Source organism: Natator depressus, chromosome 14 (genome assembly GCF_965152275.1).
Source record: "Natator depressus isolate rNatDep1 chromosome 14, rNatDep2.hap1, whole genome shotgun sequence".
In the NCBI taxonomy this organism is placed as follows: Eukaryota; Metazoa; Chordata; order Testudines; family Cheloniidae; genus Natator; species Natator depressus.
In genome coordinates this window covers 1,947,855-1,975,306 of record NC_134247.1, presented here as the reverse complement: position 1 = coordinate 1,975,306, position 27,452 = coordinate 1,947,855, and the positions used below count along the sequence as shown (strand labels likewise).

General features: G+C 50.4%; 1 protein-coding gene across 5 annotated transcripts in view; it reads left to right on the top strand.

Annotated features, from left to right (window-relative positions):
• The window catches only part of TBC1D16 (TBC1 domain family member 16), a 38,134-nt gene extending 30,042 nt beyond the window's left edge, over positions 1-8,092 (top strand). For 2 of the 5 annotated variants that reach the window (XM_074972106.1, XM_074972107.1), the window contains exons 6-12: positions 64-231; positions 925-1,073; positions 1,513-1,647; positions 2,852-3,038; positions 4,513-4,692; positions 5,891-6,037; positions 6,972-8,089. In XM_074972106.1, coding sequence (XP_074828207.1) covers positions 64-231; positions 925-1,073; positions 1,513-1,647; positions 2,852-3,038; positions 4,513-4,692; positions 5,891-6,037; positions 6,972-7,217 — 1,212 coding nt within the window. In that variant the 3' untranslated portion in view covers positions 7,218-8,089. Of the gene's footprint in view, positions 1-63; positions 232-924; positions 1,074-1,512; positions 1,648-2,851; positions 3,039-4,512; positions 4,693-5,890; positions 6,038-6,971 lie in introns of all 5 variants that reach the window. The other 3 variants (XM_074972108.1, XM_074972110.1, XM_074972109.1) reach the window with 3 other exon arrangements.
• Positions 8,093-27,452: the final 19,360 nt, after the last annotated feature.

Here is a 27,452-nt window from a genome sequence, read left to right as displayed (position 1 = left end):
TGGGTCTCCTGCTTTAAAAGCAGTTGGTTTAGGAACTTTGCTGCTCTTCTGTCTCCCATTCAGCAGCTTACTGATGAGAAGACATGTATGCAGTTCTCAATCCGCCGCCCCAAGCTGCCATCCTCTGAGACACATCCAGAGGAGAACACGTACAAGCGTCTTGATGTCACTGCCTGGCTCAATCACCTGAATGAATCCGGACAGGTGGAAGAGGAGTACAAGCTGCGCAAGGTGAGGGGTTTGGCAGCTGCTGCCTTGGTCTGCTTGCTCTTTTCTTCGAGGAAAAGGCCCCAGGTAGAAGCTGAAGCAGTTTGCTTCCTGCTGTGGCAGGCACTGGTTGTCTTTATACTGTGAGACTATTATTTATACTGCTTGGTTGGAGGTCTCGCTGGAACTGCAATCAGGTCAGCTACAGGCAAAATAATGGAACATCTTTCTGAGCAGAGAGGGTTTGCTGTCCTGCCTCTGCCTTCTGCCTGCTGGAATAAGTGGACGAGTGTCCAGTCCCAGACATGCTTGTACAATGCAGTGTGAACAAACCAAAGAAAGCAATCAAGGCTCCTGTGTAAAATAATTCAAGGGTTTGGGGGAGTACTGTGTCCAACTCCTTAGAGAAAAGTGTGCAGAGAAATGCAGTGTCCCCAGGATTGGGGATTAAGCCGTGACATGAGAGCGACATGTTAATCGTAGAGCTGCTCTGGGGGTGGGGTATTGACATTGAAATGAGCCCGATTTGTGTCTCGTGTGGGAATAGAAGGCCAATGCTTTCCTTCTAAACATGTGCAAATTGCAGGAGTTTGAATCAAGGCATCACTTGTCTGGCGGCTTTGCTGCTCTCCTCAGTGGAAGGGCTGGTGGTTTCTCGATGCAGTGTTTGGAAATTTAAAAAATTGTATTTATTGCCACTTTTGCACCTTCCTCCAGGCCATTTTCTTTGGTGGGATTGATGTGTCTATCCGAGGTGAGGTCTGGCCCTTCATGCTGCGGTATTACAGCCACGAGTCCACGTCAGAGGAGAGGGAGGCGCTGAGGGTGCAGAAGAGGAGGGAATACTTTGAGATCCAGCAGAAGAGGTGACCAGGGAGAGGCCCCACCCTACTCTCCTCATCTCCTCTCTCTGATCCTGATCAAAAATGTATCAATACTGACTGACAGCCCTGCCCTGCGGCCCTCAAGGGGCACCTGCTAGGGAGACGGGACTAAGAGTGATGGGTAAAGGAACCTTCTCTGCCATGGCTGACTTTCTGAGCACATGGAGCTGGTGCCATCTCGTTCATGTCAGGTCACTCGAATTCTTTGAAGCAGGCTTGCCCAAAGCGGCAGTTGTAATCGCCTGGGTATTGCTCAGATGAGCAGCTGCTCCAAGCAGATTTGGGAGTGGTGAGAGATGTCTGGAGAGGGAGGGACTGGTCTCTGCCCACAATGTAATGCCCAGAGTCTTTCCTGATTGGGCCCTTTGTTCCTTGTTCACTTGTGGCTATCTGATGCACTCAGTCACTGCTTAATTTTCAGGCTTTCGATGACTCCAGATGAACACAAAGAGTTTTGGCGTAACGTGCAGTTCACGGTTGACAAAGACGTGGTGAGGACTGACCGCAGCAATCAGTTCTTCCGCGGCGAGGACAACCCAAATGTGGAAACCATGAGGTGATGCTGCTTTAAGCTGGACAATGTCTTTCCCCATTACCTAAGCAAGGAATCTTACTGAATATAGAGAAAACTCTGTAAGGAGCGCTGTAGCCTAGGGAGAGCACCTGCCTTGGGGGTGCTAAGGGATACCACGCGTAGGGCAGCCTACATCCACTGATGGACATGGGGCCCCATTCAGCCCCGTCCCTAGTTCCCCTACCCTCATCACCTCTTTCTGGCTGTATTGACCCTGCCTATACCCATTTGGACAGAGAAGCCAAGAGGTGGGAGCTGAAAGGTGAAGGCAGCCTGGGAATTGAGTTGCTGCTGCTGGAGCGTAACAGGAGATTGGATTGTTGTGGGTGGCAGGTTGTATGCAGTGCCCAGCTTCTCACTGACCAGTGGAAGGCCGAGCACTCTAGTACCTGAGCATGGGCATGTGGCCCTGTGTATGCCACACCCTGGCTTTTGAGTGTGCTTAGTAACTAGTTGGCTTTGTGGCTGAACACAGTGGATCTGAGCATCGCAGATGGGCATGGGGGCACCCTTGCCCCTCGGGCTCCTCTGTTCTTTACGACTTCAGCTCCTGTTCTGACCTTCTCTCTCTTCCTTTCTCTCTCTTACATTGTTGCTACACACATATGCCCTCACGTGTGCTCCCATTCTCTGTCACCCCACAGCTGCGTGGGGCAAGGGGTCTCTGTCCGCTGGAGTTTTCTTGGAGCCAGGCCATGAGTGCTTTCACAGCTGAGCCGCCTCATGTTGCTTTCCCCATCCTGAATGTGCCTCTCCTCTGTCCCACTTCTCTAATGAAGCCAGCCCCCAGCTTGGGAAATGGGGACTCAATGAGTTCTGCCTAGATTCTGATCTCCAATTACTGTGTGCCATTCAGAATCCCTGTCAGCTAACCAGAGACCTCTTCTGAACCAGCCCAAGATAACCTAATCCCCTAGGTCAGTGCCTTAGACATGGTGCTTTCACAAGAAAAGCACGCCCCAGACACCATTAGATACATCTGTATGGGATGCCATGTCTTGTGGAGCTGCTCAAAGGGTCACTTGTTTTCCAGATTCCAGTTGTGTCCTTAAATGGCAAGAGATTTATTGATCTTTTGCGTCCTGTCTGACTCTGTATTTGAGGGGGGGTGGGGGGGACGTGACTGAGGTCAGCTGTTACTGGCACCCCCTGGATCTCACCGTCTCCTATTGAATGTCTCCTCTAGGAGAATCTTGCTGAACTATGCAGTGTATAACCCTACCATTGGCTACTCCCAGGGGATGTCCGACCTGGTTGCCCCCATTCTGGCAGAAGTCTTGGATGAGTCGGACACTTTCTGGTGCTTCGTGGGTTTGATGCAGAACACTATCTTCATCAGTTCCCCCCGGGATGAAGATATGGAGAAACAACTGGTGAGCTCTGAGCAGTAGGCTCTCTGTTCCCTTCCTTAACACCCCCGAGCCTCCTCAAAAAATGCCATAAAACAAATACACAAAACCATTTGCAAGGCAGCGACTGTGGCTCCCAGCTTGCCAAGCCATAGTCCAGGGAGAGCAAATGCACTGAGGGTGACAGGCACCCTGGGTGAACTGAGCTGAGTTAGTGGCAGCTATTAACAGGACGTTGTCAGATTAAAAAAAAAAAAAATTTTAATCGCAGATTCCCTGTAAACCGTAAATGGTTCTTACTCAATTTATCTTTTACACTCTAACATACTCTGCTCTGGGGCTACTGGTCGCTTACCCTTTGCACTTCACTCAGCTTGGACAATGGAAACCCACCAGTCAGCTTCACTTCCTGGTTCTGGGATGGTAGCATAATTCTGAAGCATTCAGGTAAGAACATAAGAACGGCCATACTGGGTCAGGCCAAAGGTCCATCCAGCCCAGTATCCTGTCTACTGACAGTGGCCAATGCCAGGTGTCCCAGAGGGAGTGAACCTAACAGGTAATGATCTAGTGATCTCTCTCCTGCCATCCAGCTCCACACTCTGACAAACAGAGGCTCGGGACACCATTCCTTTACCCATAAGGAATTATAGGTTTCAAACATGGCAGAAGAAAGATTCAGTACAAATCGCAAACTTTCTCACTGGTAACTTGTTTTAAATCTGGCAGGAAAACATTTCTTTTAACGTGAAGGTTGTATAAATGCCCCCCCCCCTTTTTTTTTTTTAAACAAAAATCTAAGTATTGGGCCTAATCTGCGTAATGGTTCCTTTTGAAAACGAGAGCCTCTGGACACTTCTGACTTCTCAGACTGCAGAGGGAATGCTGAATCCTTTCTGGTTATCATCCTGGGCAGTCCCACCATTTCTCTCCCAAACCCAAGAAGTGACATCCTGGTCACCATGGCTCCATTCAGCTTCCATCTCACTGCTCCAAACTTCTCTGGAAGTGACTGGGGACATGTGACTCGTTACTGTACAGCTCCAGGCATCGCTAACGTGCTGAATGCGTTAATTTTGCAAAGTAACTTTCCCAGAGTTTAGTCTCGGCTAAAAGAAGCTACCAAAACCAGCCCCTCCTTCCTGGGTTTCCAGCTCCAAGCTCCCTGCCTCAGCCCAGCTCCCAGGCTTCCTTTTCATTAGCATCATTAAGATAAAACCTGTCATGGAGATTTTCTTCTCTCTCGGCTCTTCCTTCCTAAACTTCCACGGTGGCCTCAAGGCCCTGTCTCCACTGACAGCATAACTGAGTCTGGCCTGTAACAGCACAGGCCATGTCCCGAATACAGACGTGGAGGGGAAAGGATGGGGCCCACTTCCAGAGTGCAGTGTTGTGTGACTCCCAGTGGGAAGGAGCAAGCTGCTGCTGTGCTCCGGGGGTGGGGGTGCCGGGGAGCGTCCAGGTAGTGGCTCCGCTGAGTGACAGCCTGTGTTTTCAGATGTACCTGCGAGAGCTGTTGCGACTCATGCACCTGCGCTTCTATCAGCACCTCGTCTCCCTGGGGGAGGATGGCTTGCAGATGCTTTTCTGTCATCGGTGGATCCTCCTCTGTTTTAAACGCGAGTTTCCGGATGCTGAGGCTTTGCGCATGTGGGAAGCATGCTGGGCTCATTATCAGGTTAGAGCCCAGACGATGGGTGCAGGACATGATGGGGCGGGAGTGTTCCCTTTGCTGAGTACTGCTGCTTTTCACTGCTGGCGTGCCATACGCTGTGTAGCTGTGGCTGCAGGTATGCAGCCTCCCTTCCACTCCCCCCCATCTGCCTGTGAGGCACTTAAAGCATGATTTTCCAGTCTTGACAATCTGTTGGGTTGATCCCCTGCCACTTGCCTCAAAGGTAACTTAAATTAAAGCAAATTGCACACTGATTGGCTCATTACTGTGTTCGTGGGCTGATCTTGCTGCTGTCCCAACTGATCAGTTTGAAGAGTCAGTGATTCACTGAAAGTTCAGCTGCAGACTGTTTTCCTCAAGTCCTGAACTGTGGCTCTGAGGACTCGCAAAGGCTGGTTTCCAGGTTTCCTGCGAGATTAGCCAGAGGACCAAGTGGCAGGGAGAGCATGAAACTGAGCTCCTCTCTGTCCCACTCCTGGGAGCGAGAGGACACGGACAGCTGGACTGGTTTCTTCAGCAGGCTGCATTATGGGGTGTTCATTTCTGTATTTACCTGCAGGAGGGAGGAGCAGGGCATGTGTGTGAGAGGGAGGGGAGTATCTGCCTAAGGGGACGGTTCCTTTTGGACAGAGTGGTGACAATTCTACAAGACTCACTCTTAGCATCAGGACTGTGGAGCTTGTTGGGTGCTGGTTGGCTGGTGCGGTCATGTGACTGTCACCCCTGTATTACCTCTCAGTGGTGCATGATGCATTCTTCCCCTTTCCCTCTGTGCAGAAAATAAGCGAGCATTAAGGCCCAAACTTGTACAAACGACTTGTGATTTTGGATGCCTGAACTTCCAGGCGCTTAACTCGAGACACTGCAAAGGGGCCTGACTCATCAGAATGGGCAGAGCACCCCTCCTCTGACGATCAGGCCCCTGGATGGTATGTCCAGCTGGGCACTTCTGAAAAGCGTGGTCCAAACTTCACCTCTGTCCTTGGAAGGTAGCAGATATGAGTGACTCAGTTACAGTGCAGGATCCTCTTACTGCTCCCCCATTTGGATGTGCCACAGCTGGAACTGGAGCAAGTGTGAGAGCAAACGGTGCTTCTTTCAGAAAGAGGAATCTCTCCGTGTGGAGCTAGCGGGAGCTCTAGTCTAGCCAGTCCTCCGCCTTCCCCTCCTGTAATTCCCAACTCCTGCTTTCTCCTTGCAGACGGACTATTTCCACCTCTTTATCTGTGTGGCCATCGTGGTGATTTACGGAGATGACGTCATTGAGCAGCAGCTGGCCACTGACCAGATGCTGCTGCATTTCGGTAATCTGGCCATGCACATGAATGGGGAACTTGTACTCAGGAAGGTAAATGCCAACCTGCTGACGTCAGCTGAACCAGTAGCCACAGAGACGCGTCAGCCTTTCAGGAGCACCAGTGGTTGACACTACAGCTCTCTCCCGTTCCCTCGTATCCTTCCACTCGCCCTGCACTACTTGCAGACGTTGAGGGTGGGATGGTGGGGTTAGCTTGGAGTCCATCCTTAGGCTGACTTGTTTGGGAGTCCATTGATCGTTTCAGGGGGTCTGCGAGGCACCAGCCCTGTACAAGAGAGTGTAATTAACACAAACTCTCGGGTGTAGAAATGGGGGCCCCTGCTGTTCATCTTGGTGTCCTGGCTCCCAGTCTAGCTCAGCCAGAAGTGACTGCAGATCACATGACACTGGGGGGGCGGGGGAGGGAGGGAGGATGTGAAATGTGGTGATGGGGTCAGGTCAGTTCCTAGTGATCAGTAAACAGCAACACAGTTGGGACTAATTACCCTCCCTCCCATGCATCCATCCTGCCCCCTCCCCCCCCCCCCCCCCCCCCGCTTGCTGTTGGCAGCTTCAGCGGAAAGGCTGGGGAGTAAATAAGATGGGGAGACTGAAATTCCCTCTTATCTTCGCATCCCTCAGAACAGGGCTGAGGCATGGTAGCAGGCAGTCTGAGGGAGTCTTGAACTGCAGCCCAGGCTGGACCAGTTCTGTGGTTAACGACAGTATTTCAGCATCCAGCGCCAGGAGCCTGGTGCTGCTGACGAATCCTGAATTCCCAGGCTGGAAACTCTCCCTAAGCCACGTTTAGCTTTCATGCATGAGCCTAGGATTTGCGTTCTTCTCATGGCTGGGTTATTGTAGATCTTGAAAATATTTAACACTTCCAGTGTAGCTTTATGTGAGTGTTACACAGGCTGGGCCATGGGGCAGCCCAAGCTCTGGCTGTATTTCTAACGGGTTATATCCTTCTCTCCCACGCCAGGCTAGGAGTTTGCTTTATCAGTTTCGCCTGTTACCCCGGATCCCCTGTAGCCTGCATGACCTGTGTAAGCTGTGTGGGACTGGCATGTGGGACAGTGGCTACATCCCTGCTGTGGAGTGTTCTGGACACCACCCTGAATCTGAGAGCTGCCCTTACGGCGGGATGGTGGAAGTGCCTTCTCCCAAACCAGGAATTGAAGGCAAGAGGGGACCGAAAACACGGGAGGTCTTCACTTTCCGCAAATAGCTTCCACTGAAGGTGGGTTGGCAGTGGGAGAAATGGGCTCGTTTGGAAAGGTGAGGTTGAGTACACTGAAGGAAAAAATGAAGTGGAAGTTTACCAAGACTCCTGAGAAGGCAGATGGGAGGAGAATGGAGACACATCACAACAGGGAGCAAATTCCATTGCACTGGGTCCTGGAACCTGAATGAAACTTAACAAACCAGGAACAGTGTCCGTGTCTCTCTTTGTTGGGTTTGGTTTTATGTGCAAAATATGAAGTATTTATAGATTCCCAAGCCTCTGCCCATTGGATCAGGATCACTAGCAGCCAAGAACTTTCTCACTGCTAGGAAACCAGAATACTAAAGAGAACCAAGTGCAACCAGCAGCATTTGTGGGAAGAGTAGTGAGAGCGGAGCCCTGGCGAGACCTCACTCTGACATCCCTCCATCCTGAACTTACATGCCTTGCTTCAACCAAAACACACAACTCAGTGGCTTCTGTTTAAATCCATGATGATCACTTTGAATATATCTGCCAAAAAATAAAATTGCAAACTTTTGGGATTGTGGGGTAGGTATTTCATTGGTCAGTGTTGTGGGACCAGTGACCCAGAGATTTTTCTTTTATAAAGTATGCGAAGGCAAACTTGGGTGATCTTCCATCTGTCCTGAAACCACTCTGCTGTAGGTCTCGCAAGCACGGCTTGTCCGTATTCTGAGTATGTCACGGTCATCTTTCCAAGGGTTCTCTTCTTTGTCCATCACATTCTTCAGCAAAACTTCTTCCTCATTCTGATAGGTGCAGACTAGAGACATTGGTTTTTAAAGATCTGTTTCCAGTGTCTGGCCTCAGGTATCTGCAGGTTTCCAGGTAGGCTCCTGCGCTTCTGACCCCCCAAGTGCTTTATGTCCATATCCCTGTCGTCACTGGGCTGCACACCAGCTGGTGCACGTGAGGCACTCTGTTTCTTCAGAGTGAAAAGTGAAACAAACCGCAGTGCAGCAGCCCACGCTCAGCTCTGTCTTTGCCGTCAGTTTTCAATTCCGTTTTTGAGTGAGGAGCAAGTTTCTCCAGTCCCACTCTCCAAAATCTGTGTGTCAGCTGCAGTTACTGGGATGGAGCGGGAAACCTGGGAGTTCCTTAACAGATCCACTGGACTTTCAAAAGTACGTCCTGGGGGTTACAGTGTGGCCTCTGTAGAAATGTGAGCCAAAGAGACATGGGAGAGTGGCTACCCTGGGAGTGTAAAAAGAGTCCCAGTGTGGGGACAGGTTACATGGGGCTGCACTGGACACTGTCACTCCCGCCTTCCAAGCACATCACTACTTACGTACCGTGGTCTGTAGGCTTTTGAGTCTTTTCCCAGTTGCTATCTCTTCCCCTCCATTGTAGCACACGGTCTCTGCTGTGTCTCTGAGCTGGGCTGGTAAGTGGTCTGGCAAGGTGCGGAACAGGGAGACCATTTTGATTTCTAGGCTTTGCCTGTTGTGTGTGGGTTTTTCCCTAAGTTAATTTATTTTGTGATCAGTATTGACAGATGCGTGACAAACTCCCTGTTCTCCAGGCTGGGTCCCTGTGGGGCTGCAGCAGCTACACACCCACATGACAAGCAATTCTTTCCATTGCATTTGCTGCAGAGATCCTGTTTGAATCCTGCTTGGGGCAACTGAAGTCAGAGGGAAGCAGGGATGCAGTTTAGAACCTTCTACATAGCCAGTAAATGTCCAGTGTTTGGCTGCCTTTGTAAGGGAAGGGAGAGGACTAAACCCTAAGCAGGCTATACCCCTGATGGGAAGGCTTGGCTGTGCTGAAGCAGCTGGGAATATTCGGCCACACTTGTTGCTCACCTGCCTGAACTGCCTCCAAAGCCCAAGCTAGTGTTGTACACTAGTTATCCCAACTAGGATCGCTTACGAGGCCCACTGCCCTTATGAACGCAGGAGAGCTGCACAATTCCAAGTTTCGGTCTCTATGTAATATGCAAAAAACTTGTTGTGTGCGCTCAGCTGTTGCCCTCATTTTATATATAAGGTTTCGTCTCCTCAGGCAGAGGCTGGTGGGCTGCTCTGCTGTGAAGCAGGGAGTTCTCCAAAGCTTCCCAGAAGCTTCAAAGAAATAGTAAAGATTTGACTCTGGCTTCTGTGGATGGGGTGCGGTCAGACCTGATGCTGACCCTTCCCTGAGAGGCACTGCAGAGTCTGGTAGGGCTAGGCAGTTCACCGCTGTGGTCTGGACTGATCCCCCAACTGCTCAGAAGAGGGACTTGGGTGCAGGGCCAGCGTTAACGTGGGTGGCAGGCTGTGTCAGAGAAGCACCATGTGCCTTGCCCTTCAGCTGTGATTTCAGGAGACCACACTGGCATGTTCATTTAGCTGCAAGTGGTGGAGACTGACTTAACTTCAGTAAATGACGTATGCAGACTAGTGCCAGGGAGCCATCTGCCAGCCCACCAGCTTCCCCAGAGCTAGTGGAGAGTAAGACCCAGCACTAACAAGACTGCTGTTTCCTATTGAGGGAATAGGAATAGAGCACCACCTGCTGCCTGCATTTCCTAGTACAGCACTCTATGAATGACATGAACCATAGCTGGGCACTTATGCCATGTACAGTTTTAGCCAATGTTCAAAAAGCGTGGGGGTGTCAGCTGGTGTTCTGAGCTGCTAGTGACTGAGTAGCGTGGGCAGGAGCTCCAGATACCTGCCACTTGGGCACAACAAAGGAAAAGCCTGATTTACTCCCTAACACAGTAACCTGAAGCGATCACCAGACACACCTACCAAAAGACCCAGAGCAGGTTTTGCTGCAGGAATTGTTGTTCCCAGCCAATGAAAGGTAATGGGAAGACACAAAGTAGATAATAGTTTTAAATTATAGTTTCCCCTTTCCACCATTAAAAGGCCATTCAGCAGTGGAAATCATTCGGGGTCGTTTGGTTCAAACTCTGATGGAATTTTCCAGCACATGCAAAGAGCTGATTTTAAAAAAACACCACCACCACCACACACACACACACCCCATGCACTTAAGTGACATCTGTGTATAGGAGCATAATTAAACAAGCAGTGTGTATTACCTGCCCAAGATCATTTCCATGCCTGATGTTACCTGCTGGTCTCATTAACAGATTGAATCTTCAGGTGTCCCTTTACTGCATGTTGTCCACAACTTAACCATTGCTGACAGTTTCTCTTCTTATACTGAAATAGTGAAAAACCCAAGAATACTCAGAGTAATAAGGAGACTATTACTGAGATGCTAACTTGGGCTGCTTCTTGTTTACCAGGTACTGTAATAACCATATCCTGGATTAACTTGACTCCCGGTCAAGGTGTTCATTAGCTCTGGCTACCATTATGGTTGAATTCATGGAACACCCATAAACTCTTTCAGTGCAAGATGTGAATTCTGTAGTGATGGGAGGTGTTGCCCTGGCAGAGGTGCTCAGGTTACCGTGTTTGTAGGCAGTATGGGTGGTGGATCGTGAGGGGTGCAGGGACCGCATATTACATAGGCTGAAACGTGTAATTGTGCAGCTCTCCTGCATTCGTAATGGCTCAGTCCCATTTCACTAATGGTAAACAACACCCAGCGTCTGCAGGCGTGGTGCTCAGGTATGCTGTGCTGCTGGCACCATCCCTGCTCTTTCACAACGTTTTGTACAGCTTTAGAACTCCACAGTGCACACAGCTTGGCAGAACAGAGAGCATTGTGAGTGGATGGGACAAGGCCAATGCAGGTGACAGTAAGGGCTGGCTGAGGCCAGAGGGCAAGCCGTGTGAGGAGTCCCAGCTCCTGGAGTGCTCAGTCTGGATATGACATTGAATCCCACAGGTGTAGAGGGGATGAAATAGCCCAATTCGCATGTGTGTTGCGTGGACTTTTTAGTCTCTATGCCACCTGTGGCCTCCAGCTGAATCTGGCTCTCCTGCTAAATGGAGACTTAAGGGATCTCTTTGTAGCAGCCCTGAGTGTGATGCCAAGTTGCTTACAACTGAGAGGCATGGAAGGAGCTGGCTTGTTAACCACCCTGGCAGTGGGGGAGCGCTTGGATTACATTGTGGTGGGGAGTGGCTCTACAAAGAGGCATGTTTCTGTTCTGAACGGTGATGAATCTAGCTTCTCCTGCCTGCCTGCCTGCCTCTGAAGGGGAGATCCAAAAGCCAAGAAAGCTACACTCACCAGAAGCTAACCTGCAGCAGTACCACACACCTGTTAGGGTTTATATAATAGAGATTGGCGCCACCCCGCTCCTGAACTATCCAGGGAAATATCTGGCATCAGCCCAGTCTTGAACTAGCTCGATCTGCTGGAAATCTCCCATGCTTCCGAACTGGCATGGAATGAGAGGTATCGGAGCTGAGCTGAACGGAACCCTTTGAAGAAGGAAGATTTGGAGCATTACCGTGATGAGAGGCTAGGGAGAGCAGCAATCTAGAAGCTGCTTGGGCAGCAGGTGATGTGCAAGGGGTAGGGAGCAATGCTTGTGTGTGTGCTACAGAGTGAAAACAAAGGCATTCTCAGCTAGTAGATTAGATGCTGGGCTGGGAATCAGAACTCCCGGGTTCTTCTGGCTCTGCCACTGACTTGCTGTGTGAATTGCCCAAAATCATTTCCCACCCCTCCTTTGTCAAACACTCAGTGCCCTAGGAATGGACATTGCAAAGTATTAAAAGAAACCTTCAAAATCTCTCTTTAAAAACTAAGCAGCAGCTGGGTGCAGGCCCTTGGGATTCGTTCCCATCCCCAGGACTCTTTGCTCTCCTGCTTTCTGGAATCCAGTTGGTATATGTGGCTACTCCCCTATTATTTACCATCCCTGGATCACTTCCCTGTTCCAGGGCATTAGCCACAGTTCAATAGCATAGGCTGCAAGTCAGAATGGGTCCTGGCAAAGGTAAACATCATAAGCCTCTTTAAACTGTGCCCTGAGCTCACATATCCTCCCCCCTCTTGGTGTGGGAGTGTACTGAAAAGGGAAAGGAAAATTAACCCCCCAGCACTCCTAACAGAAGTAACATTATGCTTCATAATCCGGGCAGGGAACATGATCTCCCTGCACCTGGAAAGCTAGGTGACTAGTGTGTATGGCACACATACCTGCCAGTGCTAAGAACGTGCTGTGCTGGCCTGTCCCTCCCCAGCAATGACTGCGCTACTTGTTGGGTACTGGCAGGCATAGCAATGTGCTCTGGCACAGCTGGGGGAGGGGCAGCTGAGCCAGCTCGACCCCAGGGCGTGATAGGAAAGATCCGTGAAATGGCTCCATGTAGCTGTAGCATGAAGCACTAACCGCCCTTGCTAGCTGTGGAGTACGGGCAGTATTTAACTGAACCATTGCCAGAGGCTCACAGATTCGAAGTTAGCGTTGGAGAGGGGCAGGGAAAGATTTGTTTGATCTTGTCATGAGGGCTAGTGGTGCTTGTGTTAGGACACAGTTTTATGTTGTTAAAGAGACACCATCTGTCAAGTGACAAATTAACAATTTGAAAGAACAAAGCCCCTCACCTGAGTTATTACCCAGCTCAGAGTTTAAAACTTCACATCCCTTTCGCCCTTCTTTAGGTTGGCTGATGAATTGCTGCATGGGCCGTGATAATGGACTAGTCCCTCTGGCTTTGGTTTATGGGCCCTTTCTGGGTTTCATGCACTACTTGCACATGCTCCAGGGGAAGGTGTAAAGATAAACTACCCATTCTTCATCAGAAACTTTTTAAAATTGAACTTTTGCTCCGAGGTGGTAAAAACCTCATTCAAGTAGGGGTTGGGCGCAGGGATGGGGACGGGAGTTCGGTTGAGATCTTGGTGCAAGTGCCTTAATGAGCTGCTGCAGAAAGAGGGAGATGGTGAGTGGTGTGAAGGCTGCTGAAAACCCTTGGGCTGGAGGGTGAGGCCATTCAAAGAAGGCATTTGACTACTGAGTGCGAGATTCTTATGTGAGAATCATTTTGACTGCTGTTCAGGAGGAGAAGTTACAGCAGGAGCGGAGTGGGGGGGCGAGTGCCCTGTGCCAGCCAAGTCCCCAGAGAGCTGAGGGGGGCGACTAATAGCCTGGGGAGGACTGTGCTGGGCGTCCATGTGTTGCTGAATCCTGCCTTGCACTGGCTGTGCCACCAGCAGTGCAGAGAGCTTCGCTGCCTGGGAACACGCTTGCGGGCTGCACACCCAGACTGGCGGGGCTGCTTGTCTTCTGTCTCGGGCATCGTAGACAAGCTGACAGGCTACGTTTTGGGCTATTTCTACGTACTTGTTTTATTGCTAGGTAGCAAATCTGTAATAAATGACACTCCAGCAGCTATTACACCTAATAAGGTGCAGCACAGCAGGCTGCTTTCCCCTTGGTTATAATTAGCCAGGGAATCACCTCTTTCCAGCGATGCTTCCAAAGGAGTCCATGGGCCGGTTTGGCCGAGGGCAAGTGGGCATCACTCCTGTTGACATCACTGGGAAGTTGTACCAGCTTGTGCCTGACTGGCTGTAGTCCCAGGGCTGCGTTTCCAGCCTGAAACCCCGAGAAGAGTTCCCACCTGAATTGCAGTACCTTGCGACCATATTCCATGACCAGTGGAGGGCTGGGTTTCAATGGCTCGTACTAAAAGGGTGTGTCCCCACTGGTGGGCTTTGGTGCATATTCTCCATCTGAGCTGAACTGGGTGCAGAAAAGTGGAACGATCTTATTTGGGGGTCTGATAGCTCCAGCATAATGAGCACGTCTGAAAATCACCACCTATTCTTGTTGCTCAGTTTGTCCTTCTAGTGAGTGGAGGGAGCAAAGCTCTTTCTAGGCCCAAACTAAGCTGCTGTTGCGAGGGTCAAGCTGCCTTTGCTCTGAAATCTGTATGAATCGGACACCTGAGATCTGGCCTCCACCAGGCCTCAGTTGCTTCTGAGCCACATTTTCTACAATGTGCCAGATCCGTGCCCTTTGGGGGCAAAGGCTGCAGTTGTCCTCTCTCTCTCTCTCTCCTGTAGGCTGACCTTTTTTAAACAAAATGCAGAGTCCTTTCAGAGTCCCCAGTCTCTGCCCAGATCACTGCTTATTCCTCGTGCTACCGTTTCAGGGAGCTGGCAGCCCTCTTGGTTAGATCTTCCTGTACGCTGGGTGGGAAGCTGAGGCTGCTGACCATTGCTCCCCCAAAGAACGTTGCATTGCTCTTTGTGCTCCCCTCAGACTGGGGCAATTGAAGAGACAAAAACAGTCTGAACAATGAAAATGATTTGAGATATCCACTGAAACACACAGACCCCCACACACAATTCATTGCACACATGCATTCGTTACATAGCTTCAGTAGGGGAACCAGGCTCCTGTGTTCTACGTTGCATGGGGCTTCTTTTGTTAAAGTAGTAAGGTTCCAACACAGATCCAGCTTGTAGTGTAGGTGGGGGAATGAGTCCAGCTGAGATCTTGGTGCACACGCCTTAATTGTTAAAACTCTGAGCCAGTCCATAACCAGGTCCCTGACATTACTGTTCACGGATCGGACTCTAGACTGGCCCTATGTGGTTAAAGTCAGTTTTTCTTTTTCAAACATTTCTGTTCTCTAGGGCTAGCCTAGCAGCATTCACTTTGCAAACATGTATAGAGTTCATTATAGCAGCACCAACTCCAGAGGAGGGTTATTATGGGATTACAGCTCTGTCCGCCTAAAACAAATGTATGAATGGGTTGAATTCATAGGGGAACCAACAGAAGATTCCACATCAGGGTAACATCCATTCAGATTAGGTGAAAGAGATTTTTAAAAAGGAAAAACAAACTATATGTGGGGCAGCGGGTGTTTTCTCTTTATGTGAAGGATCACCTCACCCCTCTCTTCTACCATGGCAGAAATGCTCTTGGAACAGCAAGCACCGGAGTGTCGGTTGGTTGATATTTCTGGAAGTAAACTTACGAAGGGGTGCCAGACTTACAAAAGGCACATGGCTTAACGTGGCTTGTGTGGGATCACAGCAAGGAAAATGGAATCGGTGTCTGTCTTTCTCTGTTCACTGTGTAGGCAGGTGAAGGCCTTTAAAAAAGATGATTTTCTATTTTAGGACCTATCCGGAGACTTCTGCGGTTCCAAGTGGCTGCATCCAGCCCCATTACCTCAGAGCATGCCCACCCAGGAGTAGGAGGACAGGATTTGCTTGGATGATTGTTTGCTTTTATAAGGAAATATTTGAATAAGGTTGTTATAAAACAAGTCTTACTAATGAAACCAACAGGTTGGTTTGGTTTTGATGTGGGATGCTTTAACATGCTAGGAATTTATCAGTGGTAATTTCTTCTAGGTGACCTGTAAAGCTTTTATGGAGGGCCGGGGTTTCCAATCCAGGAACAGGATTGATTACACTTGTAAACAAAATACTGGGAAGCTGATGTTTCCTTCACTTGCCCGGGAGCATTCAGTGATACAAAAGGAATAAGCTTAAAACGATAATAGGGAATATTTTTCTAAACAATATCCAGTGAAACTCCCTGCCACAAGATTTTAAGGACAAAAGCTTAGTAAGTTTTTAAAAAAGGACTGAATACTTGTGTGGAGAATGAGAACGCCCAAGTTACATTAGATAGGGAGAGAGGGGTTTGAAATAGAAGAGAACCCCTCCTGCTTCAGGGCCTAAACTAGCTTCTAACTAATGGGGTTAGGAAGGAACTTCCTCCATGGGCAGGCTATTCTGTAATTGCCCACAGCATGGGTTGTTTTCTGGCTTCTTGGAAGCATCTGTTTACTGGCCACTGTTGGAGAGGATCCGCAACTAGACAGATCCCTACCCTCATCTGATCCAGCAGTGCTAATGGTCCTGAGCAGGGAGTGCTTTGTCTCCCCTCAGATGGATTAGGACATTTCGGATGCCTAAACCAATGCAAGAAAATTCATTCTCCATATCTACAGGTGCTTGCCATGGCCTCCACTGTTTTCATGGGATCCTGAACCCCTCACTTGGCAGGTAAATTAGGGAGCTGAATGAATTTCCCTTTGTTTCTGCAAGTTGTTGCTAGTATTTAAACACTTGAGTTTTGCAGTTTTCCTTTGAGATAACACATCAATTGGACTCATGGGGAGGGCATATAAAACAGGCTGTTTCCATTTTCCTCCCACAAACCACTGCATTTTGTTCCTTTGAAGCAACAGAGTATCTTCTCCAAGACACAGCTCTACTAATGAGCTTTGTTACAAAATTCCTTGTATTGAACCATCTGGGGCTGTCACTGGCTGTGTCATGTGTAAGTGGCAAAACCCGTCACATTGTGTGGGCAGGGGGAATCTGGCACTCAACCCATCCCGTTGCTATTTTGGACGCATACCATGTAAACTCTTCTACGTTTTGTTGCACTTGTAGGGCTAGAATTACTCCCCAAAGTACAGTCAACCCCTCCAATAAATGTGCATTTTCAAACAGAATTAACCAAGTGACGGTCCTTGCATGAGGCCTTCTTGACAAAGGGAAAATTCGCTTTTGAAACTCCCTGTCTGTGGTTAAACTGAAAAGCTTGAGCTGCCCACTTTCCCTGGGGCCTGTTACTAATCTAATGATGGCAGGTGTTCTCCAAATAGATATTAATGACCACCATGATAAAGCCAATTTAAGCAAATCTAATAAGAAGGACATAGTATAAGTTGGCAGCATTTATAAGCAATTTTTCCTGAATGAAATTAAGGGCAAGAGAAATTCACAAAACCCTGCTGGCCTTCTATCACCGCTGTCAGCAGAGGAATTCCGCAGAGCTCCACGGAGACAGTGTTTAGTCTGTAGGATGTGACGTGCACAGCACAACAATCCTTGGCTCTTCCTGCTTTGTGCTGTGTACCAGCAAGAATGACATCGAAATGGAGGCACCATAACGAGAGTGCCCAGTTTTGTCTTTTAGGAGCCATAAACTAGTTCCTCCTCTTTTCCTTGTGCCAAGTGCTTTTCTCGGTGGCTCAAGGAGCTGGGGAAAGTCTTGGTGATGATGGGAAAGGCCACAGGAGTTACAGCTGCCGCAAAATAGAGCTGGTGAGACTCCAAAGGTGGCTATCTTGAACCAAACAAGATGTTCAGCTAGTGAGATTTATTAGGCACTGTAGTGCTTTACAGATGTTAACAATCCCTCCCAGGGCTCTTGGGAAGTAGGTATTATTGTTTCCATTGTACAGTGAGAGAAACTGAGGCAGAGAGTCTATGACTTGAGCTAGGATTTAGGGGTCCCTGGCTCCCAGGCCTATGCTAGGCCATTTCCATGAAAAAGTTGCTTCCTGACAAATGAGTGTCTCCATTTCATGGCCGGCGCTGGCTCCCTTTGTACATGAAATTCTTGTTTGTGTTTCCACCTTTCAAAGGCCTGCAGGGACCAGGAGGATGATTTACAAAATAAAATTAGAATATAAAATAAACTGAAACCCATAGATCTTGGTTGTCAAAGTAACTCGGTCGCAAGCTTTATATGTGTTCTCGGTGGGACTCGATGGCACTGGTTAGACAAATCTGGTTGAAATAACTAAGCTCCATGTCCGAGAGCTGATGGGACGGAAGGGGTTGCACTGAACTCCCCAGTGCCTCAGCCAAACTAACTGAGCAGGAGCAGCAAGCAGCTCTTAGCACGCGCCCATAATTACTGCCAGGCTGCACTTTCACCTGTGCGTGCCTCACCTGGCCTTCAGGACGCCGCCCGCTCCCCTCCCCCGGCGACTGAGGAAATGGGATAGTTTCTGCTGTGTGGTGCCTCACTAACTGGCTGAGAATATCAAATCTATTGTCTCTGTATTAGGCATAAATAAAGGATCTGTCTGACAGGTGAACCTTTCTCCACTTGCTTGTCCCTGTAGAGCCTAAAAGGAGGGGAAGGAGTAGGCAGAGGTGCCTGCAATGACTGATTGGACTTTTGGTGCCTTTTATGCAAAAAGGTCTGTGACAGCACCAGTGCTGGGGTTTCTTCTCCAGGCCCCTTTGGAACCCAGACCGTGTTTCTCCTTTCTGGCAGCTAGAGAGATGGGCTGTTTAACCCTGTTGCTTCATGCAAACCCAACTATGGGGCTCCGAGGCCATCCCCTTGCTCAGGGTAAGGTCTGTTCTGACTTTCTCCTCTGCTCTGTACTTGGGTCCGAGTTGCAGTGAGTCCCTTGTGCCCAGCTCTTGCTAACCCTTTGCCAGGGGAACCTGCTAGCTGCCCAGGCCAGTCGTTTGCCCTGCTTGCCAGTTCACTGAGGCAAAAACATTCTCTTCAGGGATAAAAATGGGTTTTATGAGAGTTCCTTGAATTACTCCAAACCTTGGCCAACTCTGCGCCCTGTGTCTCCCTCCGTTATTGTGTTAATTGTTGAGTTGGAGGATTCTCCTTGTATCAAAACCCTATTCTCAGATTTTTGCTTCAATGGAGTTTTTATCAATTTCGTTCTAACACCAGAGCCCCCAGTATGCATAGTAAGAGCCTAATCCAAACCCCACTGAAGTCAACAATGCACTGGGCCTTGTACAAACTGGTCCCTGCCCTGTCTCCCAGTTGGATAGACGTTAATAACGAGAGTTTTCTTTCGGCTCTGAGGTCCTGCGGTTCCAATGGAAATGGATCCAAACTGCCTGCTGTCTCCCGTCTTCCTTTTCTTTTCTCCTCCTTTCCAGAGGCTGCCGTCCCTGCATATGCCCCAGACCTGAACGCAAAGGGACAGGAGGGGAAAAACCTCTCAGGGTATTTTTGAAAATATTTTTCCCCGGTGTTTTTCCTTTTTCTCTTTATAATCTGGCCAAGCATGTCCATTCCAAGGTGAAACATGTTGGATCAGTTAGTGACCTCATGGCTAAATCCAGCCCTGGTGTTTTGTCTTAAGGAACAAAGTGGGGACTGGAGCCACTTAGAAGTCATTAACTGCCCCTCACTTTCTTTTTGTATCTAGCAACACTTTTTTTCCTTTGTGGCAAGCAGAGAATGGGAAGACCCTCCGACTGGGTTTTAACCCTTTCCTGTCCAATGACTGGTGTATTCGGGTGTCAGAGGCAAGTTGCCACTATGTGTTGGCCGCTGTGTGCCAGGGATTCGCTCTTACAATGATCTCGCCCTCATTGTGTTTGCTCCATCACTGCTGGTTACTCAGCGGGGTGTGGAAATAGAAGCACTATGCTCTTCTTCTCTTAAATTTATTCCTTGACCCATAAAGCCTGGGGCCCTATCAGGCTGCTCCAACCTTCCCCCAGTGCAGGTTAACCCCAGGGCTTGCTTCTTTCTAGCCCAGAGCTGGGCGTGGCTTTCCTCAGCCCATGCTCATCCTGCTGAAGAAGGGCCCAGGCTGGCTTTTGGAAGATGTAGCTGGGACACTTGCGTCCCCAGGGATGAGGGAGGGTGGCTGGTTGGTTGTCATGGCAAAAACTGCAAGAATTATTTTAGTTCATATGCTCAAAAAGCGCTGTGGGCCCCAGCATTGTAACTCTTGTTTTCTGACTGAAGTGCTAGCCACGGTGCCAGCAGAGAGAGTGGGAAGTGTCTAGTGAGAGGAAGGCACTTGCAAAGGGGAACATATTCATGGCAGGGTCTGGCATGGAACGGGGACAGACAAGCATGAGAGACGCTACTTGGAAAAACCCTGCATTCCTGGAAATCTGTTCATGCCTCTCCACCCCAACTGAGAACCTGTGCACCATTGGATCCAAACCTGCAAGCAAACTCTGATTTCCCCATGCCTGCCTGAACATCTGGAGGCTACTTGGCGTATATGGGGTGGGTATGTCTGAGAAGAAAGGGCTCTCAAGGCCCAGCTGATCTTTGCAGTTGATTCTTTGGGACTGTTGTTTTTTTAGTCCACCTTTCCTGGGTGTCTAGCTCACTTGTTGCTGCTGTTGCAATATCTTCCAGGTCCTGATAGGAACAAGGGTAGCAAAGCAGCATTGCTGTGACACTGTGCAGAAGTGTGTTTGTGTTGGAGAGGTGAATTATAGCTAATCACTCATTGCACAAACCACAGAGAGCAAGTGCAGTCTCAGAAACGGTGGGCTGTCAACAGGTGAGAGCCTGGTAGACCCAATGAGGGCTTATACTCTAAAAGCCAGTAACTTTGTAACTGTTCTCCCCTGGACCCTCCCCACCCACCAGCCGTGGAGCCCCCTAGGCCACTGCATGAACAATGAAACACACCATGAACTCTGTCCTTAAATGTGCATCCTTGACAAGGAGGCTGTGAGCATAGATCTGCTTGATTGCCCATGCCCTGTCCCAACCAATACCCTTAAGGGCCGGGTGGGTAATACAGTAAAATGTTCGAGGCTGCTAGTGGATGTGTTATTTACTCCTCATAACACAAGAACCAGGGGTCACCAACTGAAATTAATAGGCAGCAGATTTAAAACAAACAGAAGGAAGCATTTCTTCACACAATGCAGAGTCAACCTGTGGAACTCTTTGCCAGAGGATGTTGTGAAGGCCAAGACTATAACAGGGTTCAAAAAAGAACCAGCCCAGTTCCTAGAGGATAGGTCTATCAATGGCTATTAGCCAGGATGGGCAGGGCTGGTGTCCCTAGCCTCTGTTTGCCAGAAGCTGGGATTGGGCAACAGGGGGTGGATCACTTGATGATTCCCTGTTCTGTTCATTCCCTCTGGGGCACCCGGCATTGGCTACTGTCGGAAAACAGGATATTGGGCTAGATGGACCATTGGTCTGACCCAGTGGGGCCGTTCTTATGTTCTTAATTCCTCTGAGTTTTGGAGGAGCAGCTGTCATTCTGCTGTTGCTGCCTACATAAGATGTTGTCTTCCTTAGGTTTAAGTGTCTTAATGCTTTGCCTATAAATAGCCCTAAGGGTGCTTGTTGCCCCAGTATCTAGATCCCCAAAGCAAGTCTAACTCAAAGGAGAAAAAGCCACAGGGATGTAACTGCTGCCTGCTGTGTGCCCAGCCAGCACCGGCCTTCCAGTACCAGGCTCTGGAATAAACAGTGAGCAAAGTTGCTGTCTGCTGTCAAATGTTTCCCTAGGTAACTGGACAGGTGGGGCTGTGTGTGTGCTGCAGCTCAGCACAGGGTAGTATAGACCAATTTGGGTGGGAGGGGCATGAGACACCACAAGCCAAAGGGCTTTTACCCAGGCTGAGGAGCAAAAATAGCTCTGCAATGTGCTCTGGGCTTTTCATGCTCATTCAGAAAGAGACTCTCTAAACTGGGCATTTACGGGCTGACACTGACCCTGGCAGCCAGCCCCTGAGCTCTTGCCTCCTTTCAACTTACAGGATACTTAAAGTTTAATATGCTTCACCCTTTCACTCCCTCTGCGACCTCAGCATGCGCTACAAGCCCTGAAGCCACTGCTGACTTACAAAGCTGTTGGTTCAACCCTGTGAGAGGGGAAGAAATGTGCTCGCCCTGCCCAACCCAAGCTCGGATGGGCCCCTGTCCCCTAGCAGAGAGGGACTATCACCAGCTAACATGAAGTAGTATCGTCTGACTCCGTCTGTGAGCAGTGGGGCAGGGATGGCCCAAACAGCTTGCCAATGCTAGGATGACCTTGAGAAAAAGCTGGTCTTGACGTTCCTGCTGTCCCATGTAGACATGGCCTGTGAGTACCCAAGAAGCCTGGCTTTGCTTTAAGCTGCTCCAATGCCAGCCAGCTAATCTCCCTGTTGGCAGTTGGTTCTGGAGAGAGGGTCACTGATGGCAAGGTGGGCATAGCTGTGGCTCATCTAAACATGAGTTCCCTGGGTAGTTTAAATGGCATGGAGGGGGGAGGGAATGAGGCAACAAGTCTCCCTGTTTGCTTCATGTAATGTCCCCCTGTGTTCCAGTGACCAGCTGCTCCTGTAGCTTCTCCTGCCCCCTCCTCTAGGGAGGAGTTGATGCTAGTACAGTTCTGGGAGGGGCCGCAAGCTCGTGCTGGAAGCCCTGGGAGCCTTTGGTTGCTATGTGTGTGGAGGTAGCAGTTTGTCGTGGGAGGGGTGCACACCTTTGTTCCAGTGTGAGCCAGCCTCTTGCTTGTATTTCAGCTAATAGGACAGTGGGGATGAGGAGTGGTAGCTGGCAAGGAGCCAGGATGGAAGCGTTGATGCTGGGCCTCCCAGGGCTTTGACTGGGGCCTGCTCAATGACGCAATGGCAGCTGTGAGTTACGGGTGCTGCACTGTTACTGCTGTCTAATTAAATCAGCAATTGGGAGGGTTGGCAGGGCACCTACCATTTCCCCTTTCTGCCCTGCTAGGAAATATGTACAGCTTGCACACCATGACAGGAGGGAGTGGCCTGCCTCGAGGTATGGGTGCTATGTAACAGCACATGGACCCAGACCAGGCCCTAGTCTGTGCAGGGCCATATAAAGTAAAATATAAGGCTGCATCCAACTTCTTCCCCTTCCAAGGGCAGACCCCGTCCAGCTGCCTGCCTAGGCAGCCCTCCCTTTCCCGCTCCCACCCCCCCATTTCCAACCTTTCAGGGCAGGGGGAAATCCCTCCCCTCTCCTGAGTTCTTGCCACTTCTGCTGATCTTGCCCCTGGCCTGGGTAATGAGAGCACAGAAGCTGCCTCTGCAGGTGCCAGTGGAGGGCAGGTAGAGAATTCACTGCTGGTGTCTGAGTCAGACCTAATGCATTGTTTGGGAGACAGAGACCCCTAGGAGTGAAGGGCTTTAGGGGGGCTTGGGAAGGATAAGGTGAGTCAATTACTGAAAATGCTTTCTCAGAGCAAATCCCCCAATTAACAGCAATTGGTTCAGGGTGAAGCTGGACACCCAGGCAGCAGGCAAGGGTGAGAGTGCTGGGCACTTACACTGTGAGCGAAGCTATGGGGAACCTGTGTAATGCTGCACCTGGCCAGCAGGGGGAGTCTGTGGGAAACAAATACTAGACTATTTATTTATGTCTCTTTAGATGGGCAGGAGGCGTAAGGGTGGGGCCCCCTCTCGCCTCTGCAGCTGCGAGACTCTGTGCACTAGAGGGCCGAGCCTCTGCCCACAGCAACCAGACAGAACACACAGCGTGGGCATGTGCTGAGTCCATCCTGCCACCTGCGCTGGCCAGGAGGGCTGGGAAGTTCTCAAGCTGGCTCCAGCCCCCAGGTCAGGAAACCAAGAGTCCCAGACTCTGGAGAGGGCTTTGTGTTTGCAAGCATTCAGCAGCAACTGGCACCCTGGTAACTGCCCAAACCCAGCCTGGCCTTCAGGCCTTATGCCAGGGGTAGTAAATCTGCCCCATTTCTAGTCACCTTGCATTCCTGCAGTCTGAACCACAGAAGAGCATTTAGCAGGTCTGGCATAGCTGTGGTGATGACTTACTACAGGCTATGCTCAGGAGGGGCTCCATTCCAGACAAGACATGTAAGTACCCCAGCTCTGTGCTGGCCCAGACCTGACAGCGGGGCTCTGTGCTGCCAGACAGAGCAGCCCCTGCTGGGCCTCAAGTGGCATTTAATCACTAAGCTGCCAGCTCCTTGCAAAGAGCAATGCTCAAAGGACGCTGAGGCTCGTCGGAAGAAGCACTGAGTTGAAGGCAAGGCCCCAGTCTGCCTAGCATAGGGTGACCAGACAGCAAGTGTGAAAAATCGGGACAGGAGGTGGGGGGTAATAGGAGCCTATATAAGAAAAAGACCCAAAAATCGGGACTGTCCCTATAAAATTGGGACATCTAGTCACCCCTAGCCTAGCAGTGGTGGCTGATCAGTATGGGGTCCCCATAACTTTGTTTCCTGGAGGAGGGTGTACTGATGCAGGTGTCCCAGATGAGTGGGACAAAGGAGCTGCTTCCTCAGTCTGGAAAGATAATTCTCTCCCCCAATCCTCTTTACTCCCTACCAACTCCCACTCTCCTCCTCCTGGGCGCCAGCTGCTGCTTGATGAGGTCAAGGAGACAGACACATGCTGCAGGCCTCACTCCTTTGCCCCCTGCCCCATTCATTCAACGTCACTGTCTCTGTGTTGTCTGCTGTTGAGAGGGAAGGGTTAAAAAGCAGCCCAAGAGGGGCAAGAAAATTCAGCCAGTGTGGCAGGCAGGAAGTGTGCAGGAGCCAGCCCCATAACACACACAAGCTGCAGCGCCTGGCCGGTGGAGTGGGAAGGAACTGGGAAGCTTTGTGGAGTATTGGGATCTGGGGACTTGGAAGAAAGTTGGGGCACATGGGCAAGAAGTGGCACTGAACCTCTCTGGCTCATCTGAATAATCAGTTATCCCCACCCCTATGCTCCTTGTTCTCTGCTCCCTACTCTTCAGCCATGAGGCTGTGGCTGAAGGCTGCATAGGAGCAACATAGCTCACGCCCTTTCCTGCCCCTCACAGGTGCAGAGATTGAGGCCTGGGCTTCAAATTCGAGCCTCGAAAGCTAAAGGGGCCTGTTCCTGTTTAGCACAGGTGAGAGGGCCTAACTCAAGAGGGTGGGAGTGTGAAGCCCTCTATGTTCACAGTGGGACCCAGGAAAGCAAGCTGACTCCACACAGGGTCCTGCTGATGCGGGGAAGAGCAGTGAGAAGGTTGGTCTGTCTCTTTGCCCAACCTTTGCCTCTAGTAGGAACGGGACTGAGACAGACCCATTTACTGCAGGCCACCACACCGCTGTCAGCTGGCCCTGACTTCAGACCCTCCCCTCCTGGGCCAGATGTCAGCCCGTAGCCTAGTGAGGAATGACTGCTGAGTGCATTCCCAGCCCCCTGGCCTCTTCCGTTCCCACCGTTTTCCCCTGCTACCCCCATCTTCCCCGGCAGTCATCCCAGGGCTGGCGTCTGCCTGTCAGTTGTGTGGCCAATTCATCCGCCTGAGCCTAGTTATTGTCATCGACCTGGGTGTGAATGGCTGTCAGTGGGCCATGGCCCAGCCCTCCCTCCACAGATTGCCCCCCCATTATGTTATAAGGACACTCTGGGGCACCTAAAATATCCCACTAATGGGGCATCGTGAGGGCCATGAAAGCACCGTGGTGGAGGGCACGTTCCCCCAGCCCCTTGCCGGGGGAGCGGAGCAGGAGGAGACTCGATTAGACCTGCACACCCTGACCTTTTTGTTCTTGAAAAATTGCTCTTCAGCAGCTCAGGCAGTAAAATTAAATTGATTCACAACGAGCAAGGATGAAATTTGTGTCCCAGGGAGGGCAACTGTCAACAGTAAACGGGTGATGTTGCCCTGGTGCCAAGGAGAGCCGGGGCGGAGCCCGCACAGGCCAGCTCGAACCAGGGCCTGCGCCGGGGGAGAAATGGCCGAACGCGTCCCAGGGGAGGTGACTTGTCTGCAGGGAAGCAGCCTGGTTCAGGAGGGGGCAATGCGGTGCCCCTCTCGGTCCCCCGCGGTGCTGCCCCTTGGAGAGGAGGTGGCAGGTGGAACGTTGGCACCTGAAGGTTCCGTGGCAGTTGGAAGTGGCAGTTGGTCAGAGCCGGGGGGAGGGGAGCCTCAGCCCTGGCCCAGTTTGGGGGAGGGGTAGCGTCCCCTCCAGGGGCAGAGAGACAAGGGCGGATGCGTGGGGGAAGCCAGGGCGAGCCAGCGGGCCCGTGAGCAGGGGGCAGAGAGAGCCCCGGCCTCCAGGAAATGGATGGGGCAGCCCCAGATCCTGCTGGAGGAGAGAGGGGGTTTCCCCCATCGCCCACTCAGCGCCTACCAGAGCAGAGCTGGGGATTTGCCTCCACCCGGCGTCTGTCAGAGCTGGAGGGATTGGAGCCTGGCTGGGGCACGAGGCACGATCCAGTGCGCAGACTAACCGGAGCGGCTGCCCACTCAGAGCAAGGGGCCATCTTGCCCGGCCTCCTGCCTCTAACAGCAGCTAACGCTGCGCTATCAACTCCGCCGTGTGGCCGGCAGCACAAGCCGGTCGCTGTCACTGCACCAGGCGGGTCTGATTCAGGAGGGGCCAGGGGAGCAGATAGGAGCCAGGGGGTCTTTTCACTGAGTCACTCTTGTGGCCAGCGCTGCTGCCCTTTCAAAAGTCATTTAGGAAGTCAGGCCCTGTGGAAATATAATGGGATAATCAACAGCTTATTGTTGCTGGGCTTAATTTAGCAGGCTGGCCATTCGGGCAGCGACGTAACAGTGTGACACTGCGTAAGCAGAAGCCCTGGAAAGAGACGAATCAGTCCTGAGCCCTCAGCGGAGGCAGGAAAGGCTGAGCTGGCATAGGCAGATAGATGAATTCACCTGCTCATCCGGGGCCGGGAGATATTAGATGCTGCCAGGGAGCAGTTAACAGGGATGCCATTTGCTTGTGTAGGCCCACATCTAAAACTGCTGTAATTGGTTTTAGTGCCTCCTTGGGATATTAAACATTTCCATTGCCAAAAAAGAGGGCACTCAAAATTAAGAGTTAGGAGGCCCTGTGGGCGTACAGATTAGTACACAGTGTTCATTGGATATGTCCAGTGTGTGCTGTTCAGGCTGCGTCCCAGAGAATAAGGCAAATAGTTTGTAAAAGTAACTACTCATTTTGACTGGGAACTGGCATCAGGTACAGTTCATAGGCCCATAGACATGAGAGATAGGAAGTGTCTCTTATTGGGGTCTCTCTCCTTGGACGAGGGAAGGATCACTTCCTAAAGAACACTTTCTCGTCTTTGGACAGGCCCATAAAAATTTCCCAGGCAATAGGTTTCCACCCCTGCTTTTGCAGGAGACAGCCCGAGTCACCGCACCAACAGGAAGCTTTTCCTCATATTCGGCCTGAATTTTTTCTTTTCTTAGTTTAATCCCATTGCGCCTACTGGTACCCACCCCTGCACCACCCTAAAGAATTCCCTTTCCGCCCTGCTGTTTATCCTCCTCACATACTTTTAGACTACTCTCATTTCCCCAGTCCCCATCCTTAGTCATCAGCTGGCCAAGCAATAGGGATGTAGCTAGTCAGAACTTTCCCCGTAAATCACATTTATCGACTCATCTCTGTTGCTTTTTTCTGGATTCTCTCCAGTTTGTCTATATCTTTCTGGTCATTGGGCACCTGGAAAAAAGCACCACAATCCAGGGGTTAAACCAAAGCCATGCACCCAGGGACTATACCTTCACTTCTCTTCAGCCCAAAACTGTACTGAAACTTTTGGTTTCTTTTCTGTCTTTTAGATAAGGCGGGGTTTGTCATTTTACTCTGTACAGTGCGCACCAGAGTGAAGCCCTGACCTAGTCTGGGCCTTTTATTTGTATTACAGCCATACCTAATTAATATCTACGATTTGTAAGCATGTGCACCATGCTCATCCCCATAGTATCTACAAACATATCACATTCCAAACCCCTGCCTTTATCTGTCACAGTCATTCCATTTCTTGCTCCCTACATTTCTCCTTCCCAATCAGGTTTTGAATTTCAGATTATTCTCCCCACATGGATTAAAAGCATTTTCCCAGACTGCAGCCCATTTT